The sequence below is a fragment of the Hirundo rustica genome, chromosome 2 (genome assembly GCF_015227805.2).
Source record: "Hirundo rustica isolate bHirRus1 chromosome 2, bHirRus1.pri.v3, whole genome shotgun sequence".
NCBI classification, from domain to species: domain Eukaryota; kingdom Metazoa; phylum Chordata; class Aves; order Passeriformes; family Hirundinidae; genus Hirundo; species Hirundo rustica.
In genome coordinates, this window is record NC_053451.1 from 101,017,142 (window position 1) to 101,026,836 (window position 9,695).

At 45.6% G+C, this 9,695-nt stretch overlaps 1 protein-coding gene across 1 annotated transcript in view; it reads right to left on the reverse strand.

Annotated features, from left to right (window-relative positions):
• GPM6B (glycoprotein M6B) overlaps positions 1 to 9,394 on the reverse strand; it is a 106,942-nt gene extending 97,548 nt beyond the window's left edge. The window contains exon 1 of the mRNA XM_058419536.1: positions 9,311 to 9,394. Coding sequence (XP_058275519.1) covers positions 9,311 to 9,314 — 4 coding nt within the window. The 5' untranslated portion in view covers positions 9,315 to 9,394. The remainder of the gene's footprint in view (positions 1 to 9,310) is intronic.
• Between the last annotated feature and the right edge of the window lie 301 nt (positions 9,395 to 9,695).

Here is a 9,695-nt window from a genome sequence, read left to right on the forward strand (position 1 = left end):
ATTTTGAACATCATTCTTTCTAAGAGAGTAGGTAATCTTCAGAAAGTAGATAACCATCCTACAATTTTACAGGTATCTCTACAGCCAAAAAAATACCATCTAAGATCAACTAATCAAACATGAAATATGGTATTTTTATCAACTAAATGTGTTTTTGTAAGGGTGAGAAGTAACTATTGCTGACTGTGACTACCCTAGCATTTCCCTGAACCTTTTTCTTTGCACTTTCTTATAGGAATGGAAGACCCGGTGTGCAGTAATTAACAGAGTTATATGTCAGGTTTTAACAGCAGCTGGGACAGTTCCATTAGCCTTGGCAACAACAATTAATATTCCACATGTGCCATGCCTTTTTGTTACTGTGGAAATAGAAATCTAAGATTCCAACCTCCCTCCAGTAAAGCACTTAATTTTGCTCTGAGAAAGTGTCTCCAGACTTTCTGTTTATTTTAATGCTGTTTCTTTTAAAATCTCTCTGGTTTTCTGTCTCTAGGATTAGAGGTACATCACTTACTTGGAAGTACAAGCCACAGTCACAGCTGTGCTCATCTACCATGTGTGATTTGCACATGTGCAAAACCAGCAAGCGCTCCTGGACGTCACTTCACTGAGAAAGTCTTCGGTGCAGGATCAAATGCCAACAGGAATAAGCAGGGGCAAGGAACTATCTACCCACACACATCCCCTGCCCACAAAACCTAGTGGAAAACAGCCTAGAGGGAGGGAAGGACAAGGTTTGACCATGATATCCAGCTTGTCCTCTCTGCGAGGATAATAGAAAGAGCCTAGACCATCCTGGACAAGCTGGAAAGCTGATGGTAATGGGAAAATGTTCAGCAGATTTTATGATGACAGCCATAGGAAACAAAAATACCCAGAAATAAAAGTTTTACAGGAAAATAAAATAACTTTAATGAAATCTGCAGACTGTTTAAGGATGAAGCCAATTGAGTTTTGACTCGCGCTGCTACCTCATTTGTGTTTTGTTTCAGTTCCACCCACTCCTTGAATACCTACCTTCAGTCTGCCACTGTTACTTTATATCAGCATTTTCAAGAGTTCTTTTACTCCTTCCTTGTGGTGTTTGTTGTTTTTTGTTTGTTTGTTTGTTTTTGACTTTCCTGAGGTTTCTACTGAGGAATAAGAGGAATTTAGTATGTGGTAGATTACAACAATTTCTCAAGCATGGTGTTGCAAGCATATTGGTGGCAGATAACATGAAAAACATCAAAGAAATTCAGGAGAAGGTTAAAGATTAAGTACCTATTTTATGCTTCTCATAGATAAAGTTTGAGGAGAAAAACAGGTATTTTCAAACTGTTTCAAAATAATTTAAAGGGAGAAACAAAAAAATGCAGGCTAAACCCAGCAAAAATTACTTAACTGGCTATTTTTCATTCCACATCATTATTTCTTTAAGTCTCCAGACATAATCTGAATTGGGGGATTTTCATCATACAATTACCAAGCACGAGAAATCACCATTTCAATTTCAGCATAGTATGGGGGAAATGTCTGTGGGGGAAGTGAAGGTATACATTGCATGAGGGAAATAATTACTAACACAGGCTACATCAGTCATACATAACAAAGCCCCCTCTGCATTGCATTCCTCGCATTCGCTTATGCAAAACTTTGGCTCAATGTAACTGTTATCAGCTTTAGTACCTAATAACTTCACTGGCTGGAGAGCAGGCAGTAACACACAATGTACTGGATTCTGTTACATTCCCTTGACATGGCATGACAAATAACTCAGAGATTTCAAGGTTTTTGTACCTGTGCCCATCACAGAGCGTGAGCAGATGTTACATAAAGTGTTCTTGTTTTCACACCTTGCAAGTCGTGGGTTCTTGACAGATGTGCTGGAGCAGATCCCTGTGCTTGCACCAAAAGAACTCCAAATACTCCCACTAGACATCTCTACTTCCTCATAACTTTTTTTTTTTTTTTTTAATGCACGCCTAAACAGCTCAAGAAAAGCATTTAATTTCCCACAAGGGAAGTTCCATGTGGCAAACTTATTTTCAGCCATGTGCTTAACAAATAGAAAAACTCATTTTATGCTTTTGTTTGGGAAAGTGCATGACATTTATGTCAACACAGTTTTGGTAACAAAAGCCTAAGTTTAGACACAAGTAGCAATCACTTAAAAGCTTCCAAAAGTCATTCCTTCAGAAAAAATAAAACAAAGAAAACTACAAATATAAGATGCAGAAAACAGAGAGCACAAGAAAATTAGAACTACTTTAGTAAAGAATTTACAAAAAAGTACTGAAGACCCAGCCAGTGCTCTGCACTAGTTCAGAGCTGCCTGGTGTTTGTTGGCAAGGTGTGTACCAAGGATTCCATTCCAGAAAATCCTTACAGAAATTTGCAGAATCTTGAACTTAAGAAATTTTAAAAAGAAGTCTTAAGTTGATTAAAGCACAGTCTTACGCCATGAAACATTTGTGTCCAATCAGAAAACACAAATAAACCCACAGAATTAAAAAAAAAAAAAAAAAAAAAAAAGGTGTGAAATCTCTCTTGAAGAGATAGCTAAGACCCAAGAGCAGCCACATGCCCAAGTGGGCTCCCAAAGGGCATCAGCAGGTGACTGCAGGCAAACAGTGCTCACCTGCACACAGCAGCTTCACTGATACACACTCGGCATCAGGGCTGAGAAGCCTCAATGAATTTGTTAGCGCGCAAGCTGACAAACACAGAGACTAAAGGGTAAGCCCAGACACTGGAGAGTCCCCATTAGATGTGCCTTGCTGGCAGCATGAGGGAGTCAGATTCCTCCCCAGTTAGCCATCAGTGGCAGGCTCCACTGCTCCAGCTCAGCAAAACAACCAATAAGCCCAAGTATATGTTTCCAATATAGAGAAAACCAGCGCACCACTCAAAACATAATCCTCCTCTGGCTGAACTCCCATCATTTACTCTGGGTTTGGATCTCCTGACCAGCTGCATTCTTAACATAAGGTGTCCTTTCTGTCTGTTTATCCACAAACCAGCACCTGGAAGGCAAGCCAGCTGCTTCCTTACTCCTTCCTGCACAAGTTTTTGCCTTCAGTGCAATCCAACTCTGATTTATGTATGGTTTACACCAGGGCAATTCTTGTATTTCCATTCCCATTGAAGGAGTGTATTCTAAGGCAAGAGCTTTAGGCTTCACTATGCAATGATTGCTCTACGCACTTCACAGACATTAAAAACAAACAAACAAACAAACAAAATTATGAAGGCTGTATCTTACATTGGATACTTCAAATCAGTTCAAGGAGTCCAGTCTTGCTCATGATCCAGGTCCCAGCTATCTCTGAACCACAGTCCTTTTCAACATCTCCCCCCAGGCAAAAAGACAACAACAACAATAAACCCCCAAACATTAAAGTACAAACACATTTCTGAAAGCCCTTTTCTGTACATATAACTTTAGGCTAAAATTTCCAAGTGTGACATGCACACAGCTGTCAAAGCATAAAACAAACACGCCCAAAAGCGATGCAGAGAAGGGCACTGAGGTTTGTACCTATCGATAGCTCTGTGGCTGGCACATCCTTCTGTTAATGGAACAATGAGACATAAGCTCCATTCACATTTTGAAATTTGTTGCTAGTCACAGAGCTCCAAAACCAGGGAGAACAAAAGATGTTGAATTCTCACAGTTGTTCACGTTGCTTATAAATATTTCCCAAGCCACAACTCCCCATGCAAGCTTTTGAGCCTAAACCCCAAGAGATAAATAATTATGGAGAGGAAGACTGCCAACACACCAAGCCAGAGCAGCAAGAGAAAGCAATAAACAGCTAAGAACTAAGTGGTGCATAGGATGCTACCTATTTGTCACACTAGATGGTGACATCTCCACTGACACCCCTGTGTTTACAGGGGAGGGGTGGCAGGATTTTGACTGGCATAGCCTTCCCTGCACCAAAGCTGTCTCGGGTTCATGCCTGCCTGCAGAACAAAGGCTGGGAAGGGATCAGGGGACATGGACTCCTCTCGGGGTACTGTCAAGCCAAGTTTGCTCCCTTTGGGCCACAGGCTACTTTGCACAAGACCTGGAAGAAGCCAACTTATGAGATGGATGTGATGGGCTCTGTTTTGCCCTTTGGCCACTTTGGGTATTGACCCAGTAACGCTCCCCACACAGGATTCTGCACTGGTACAGAGAGAGGCTTGCAGGCTCAGACAGAACCCATGCCTTCAATACAACCATCTCTGATGTCCCACATGGAAACTAAACTATCTTTCCTTACATTTTCCCACACCAATGCAAATGCAAACCCAGAGGCATTTGTACATTAATGGACTTTAAGGAACCAGGCAGAAGAACAGAAAGAATCTTGATTTCTCTCAAACCAATGCAGCCAGCAGTGTGCTTAAGCAAACCCTGGAAAATGACCTCCCGAATGTCTCACCACACACCTCACCAGACTGGAACCCCAGCGAGATACCACGTGCTTCATCATCTTCCAGAACATTAACACTGTGGGGCCATGAAGAGATGGAATTTTTTACAGGTGGGCTCGAGGAGGGCAGGTGACCTCAGCGGGAATGGTGTGAGGAGCTGCACAGAGGAGCAGGGTGCTGTGCTGCCTGGGCAGGTGCAGGGCAGGCACTCATGGGGACAGGTGTGTGCATGTCTGAGGAAAGGCAAAGGGCACACACAGCTGGGGTGCCCATGGGAGAGGTCAAACAGAAGAGAAATCCATCAATGGGAAGAGCAGCCACTGTGGGGAGTGAGGCAACACAAGGACACACAGCAGTTCCCTCAGGGAATGCTCTCCTTCAGTGAAATTTCACTGGATACAATGCTCTCCCACTTCTGAAAAGACAACACAACTCTATCCAAAAACTATCAGTGGAAATACAATAAGAGGAGTTATTTTGCATCTGGCTTCAACAGCTGTGTATCTCAGAATACGGAAAATCCTTGCTAATGAAAATGTGCGCCACTCTGACATGATACCGCTGTATGAGGGGAAAAAGAGACACCAGGAAGTGTGCTTCACTGGGTTTGGTTTCAAATTTTTTTCACCTTACCCTGAAATGGATACTGGACTTATTTTTTTTTAGAATAAGGACCTTAGATATTACTAAATATTGTTCAGAGAATTTGTGGATGCCCAATCCCTGGATGTTCCTTCCCTGGAAGTGTCCAAGGTCAGGCTAGGCAGGGCTTTGAGCAAGTGAAAAGATGTCCCTGCACATAGCAGAGGGGTTGGATTAACTAATCTTTAAAGGTCAAACCAAAATATTCTATGATTAGAAAACACCTTGAGACTTCAACTGGTTTTAAAAATTCTATAAACACTCTGAAAAAGACAGGCAATCAGACACTGACAGTTCAGACCTCCCAGGAATGCAGTCCATCATCCAGTATTTTCTTCTGAAATCAACAATTCAAGATCTATCAGACAAAGAATTAACGCACAGGATGGAAGATACCCTGTATTACACAACCACACACGTAAAAAGAGAGAATGAGGAAGAACCTGTAAATATAGTGAAAACACAAATTCTTTAAGATACTAGGAATATCTGAAATGCACATTTTCTCCTCCACCTCATTCTCAGACAAGAAGAATTACAGTGAGAAGGCCAATTAAGTACCTTTTACCAGCACAAACAGATGCTGAGGATATAGAAGAAGGCCAGCAGTATAAAATTTTGTATTTCACAGGTTTTATGATAAGATAAATTTAATATCATTTTCTTTTTTCAAAAAAAAAAAAAGTTTAATATGTTTAAGAGGTGTATGATTTAAGAAAATATGGACTACACCACTTGGCAACTGAAATCCAGCCACCCTTAATGACCAAAGCTAATCAGATTTTATTATTAATGTTAGACACAAAAGATTTCAGCTCCTACCTGAATGAAGTGTATAGCTGAATAAAAAGAAAGAAGACTGATTCTCTTTCAGGATGTGACCCCAGCTGTTTATAAGAAGGAAGCCTGGTTTAGTGAATATTTGAACCTACTTCAGACACATTTCATGTAAAAGCAAGGATCACTCTTCTGGGTGGCAACAGTCCCTAAGCTGGAACTCCTGAAGATAATGCCTACAAGAAAGGGATGGTCCACTCTGGGATGCAGGGAGGAACTACAGGGACACAGAAGACAGCTGATGGAAGTTTACAGAGCTGGATGTGCTGGAGAACATGTGAAGTACAGGAGATGGCCCCAGTATGATACCTTTGGGAGTTCCTGGGCCTTTAGGCTCCACAAGGCAGCAGTTCCTGCACTGGGGCTTCAGAGAAATGGGACAAGAACCCACATAAAGACAGGCATCACTTCATCTTCTGTTTGCAGATAGTGTTCTCCTCCATATCTCTTTTCAAAAAAGCCAACCAACCCAAATATAATATATGTAGCCATACTGCTCCAACCACTTTTTTTTTTTTTTTTTTTTTTTTTTAAGTAAAAAGCAACAGTTTGGAGAGTACAAAGAAGAAAAAGCATAAAATTATGAAAACATGCAGTTCCCAAGAAATTATGTTGTACCATGCTTTTCAAACTTCTAGGAACCAAAACTTTTTTGGTTATTTTGATCATTTTGTAAAATAACGGCCCCCGGCCCCACCTTCTAAGTGAAACACTATGTTTTACAGAGTGTGTACCACGATGTAAGATGCTCATGGGTGAGACTTCTCCCAGGAGATGCACAAAGCAATGCACTGGTCATTACTGAAGACCCTCCAGCCAGCCAGCGCAAACCCTATCTGGTGTTGAAAACAGGATGCCCAAGTTTCAGAAGTGCTGGTAGAGCCAAAAGCCCAAAGAACAACAATGGCTGCAGAGGGCTCTCAGCCTCCAAAAAGGAAAACAAAAACCAGCCTGGATAAGCCAGTCCTACACAAAAGTTTTGTGTGAGCAAGGACAGCTCAAGCTGTCTTAATGAGAAGCAGTCCAACGCATCCCTGCCATCAGATCAGGAAGCTCAATAACAGCCCTAGGGCTCCACACAAGGCCGGGTGAGACAATCACATCAGCCTCAGTCTACCTAATGCCAAGGCAACAGTTATGCAATGACAGAAACAAAACGTTGTATTCATGGGGGACTGGATCGCCAGCTGACAAAGGCTTCTTTTTGTGACTTCTTTTTGAAGTACTTCATATGAAATTTCTGCTCCAAGACCCCTCTCCTGACTGACCAAACTGCCATTAACTCAGGCACAGCCTGGTCATCCAACAATGCTTCTAAGCAAAGAACTCGGTAGACCTTGGAAATTTGTGTTGTTATCATCATTATGAGCAAAATGTTCAAGAAAAGTTTTCTTGTCTTCACTCCCCTTTTCCCAGCTGCTACATTCAGGACAACACATGCTACATGGGCATGAACCGTACATTTGACACACTGTCGCAGACCCACAATGTGCAAAACTAACTTTAGTGCTTTTCTAAGATTTTAGGACTGAAATAAAGATGGGCTTCTCCTTAAGGTGAATCCCCCATGAAGATTTAAAACAGCGTTTTGATTTCAAACAGCTAGCAGCTTAACTCACTGAAGGAAAACCGATTTCATACACTTAGCAGCAAAGACATTTAAGAACAATTTTACATGGAAATCAATACTCTTCTCTTAATAAGACAATAAAAACATTCTTTTGTTTCTATCCCTCTTTCCTCCCCATTCCAAGACTTATTGGACATCAACCCATGCCAGTAAAAGTGTAAGTTAAGAGGAAGATAGTAAGATATAGACAAGAGGAGAGGCTGCACACTTTGCAATTTAATATCAAAAGTTCACACAGGAAAAGAATAGTCTAAAAAATGAGTATCAGATTATGGACACAAAAATTAAGCTTTTTGATGTTCCTAATACAGCTGGTTGGTTTGTTTCAACCATCAGAGCTGCTGAGGCTACAGGAATCAGTACTTTACTGTGCACTAAAAGGGGTATAGAAAACTTATAAAAAGCTTAGTAAAAAGACATTAAAACTAGAAGAGTCTGATCTTCACTAAGCTAGGGAACAAACCAGTTAATAAGCATTTAGAAATTAGGGAATTAGGTGATGCGAATTAATTTAACAAAGTAGCAACCATAGGAATTCTGTCAGCTTCCTTTAGCTTTGGCTGAGTAATTAATTTTTTTTTTTCTTAATTAAAACCAGAGACAGTGCCAGCATCAGTATGCGCATATTAACACTCGGGCACGCACTGATAGCTCTGATTTAGCAGTTGCAACCTCTAAGCAATAAAACGCCAGTGGCAAACCAGACCAAAGATACAGCTGTATTTTTCTATCTTTTCTTTTTCCAAACCTCCTAACTTTCATTACTGCTTAATTAATTTGGATGTGCTGTTGGTTGAAAGAGAGGTCGCGGGAAGCAGCCCACGTACTACAAGTCCCACGCTGAAAGGATGGGAATGCTGAAGGTGAGTGCTGACTGCCGACGGAGCCGTGTGCGCTACGAACCTTTCCCTCCCTAGGGCCCCATTTCTGGTCCTGTTAATACACTCACGCAAGCGCTACCCTCCCCGTAAGTTTGGGAACAGAAGTCGCCACTTTCCACCCACACCCAGCTCCCTCCATCGCTGCAGAGGAACAGCGCATCACGTTATCCCAATGGCCCGCAGGATTCCCTAATGCTCACACCTAAATGCACCACGCCTGGCACACGGGAGTACTCAGCACTGCCCATCCCCGGAGGCACCTCCACTCTCCTCCCTGTGTCCCGAGGCTAACCCCCCTATCCCGACCAAACTTCCCACCCCGGCAAAACCTGTCCCGCACCTCTGGGGACGCGGGTGTGCCGAAGAGGGGCTGCGCGGTCCCCCCGCTCCGCCGCACCGAGGGGAAGCCGGGCGAGACCGAGCCAGTCAGTCCCCAGCGCCGGGCGGCGGCACCGAGACCCGCGGAGAGACCCGGGGCCGCCCCTGCCCCCCGAGCGCGCCTCCTCTTCTGAGGGATGGACCGCGGGATGAAGAGGCTCCGGGCCGGCTGCGTACAACCGCCTCCGAAACTACAGATCCCGCATTCTGCATGATTATTATTATCATCACGGTCCGCATCAATGATTTACTTTCAGAGGAGGGGAGCGCTCTGCGGCCGGCGAGCAAGGTCCCGTTGTCCCACCGGACCGGCTGTCCCTGTCCCTGCGCCCGCTCCCGCTGCCCGCGCGGAGTTCCTGAGGCAGCGGCGCCGAGCGAGGAGGGCGGAGGGGCGGCCGCTCCCCCTCCTGCGCCGCCGGGGCGCTCAACAGGCGCCCGCCGGGGCTGCCCCGCACCTGCCCCCGCTCCCACCCTCCCCGCAGCCGCGGCTCCCCGGCGGCCCCGGGGCGCGGGCTCTGCCGCAGCCGCGCTCGCTTACCCATGGCTGGCTCGCGGGGGGCGGGGGGCGCGGGGCGGGGGCTCGCCGCGCCGTGCCGGGCTGTGCTGTGCCGGGTGAGCGGGCGGGCGGAGGACAGCGGCCGCAGCTCTCGCACTGGCGGGCTCGGCTCGGCTCGGGTCGGCTAGCCTGCGGCGGGAGCGGCGGGAGCGGCGGGAGCGGCGGGAGCGAGGGGCGGGAGCGGCGGGAGCGAGGGGCGGGAGGGGCGGGAGGGGCGGGGCGGCCCCGCCAGCGCCGCCCCAGGGGCCCGGCCCGGCCCGGCCCGGCCCGAGGGGCAGGGGGCACAGCGCCCCCCCCGCGGCCGCTGCCGCCCGGGCAGCCGCGCTGGGCTCCGCCCGCCGGGCCCGTCCTCCTCCGGAGGGACACG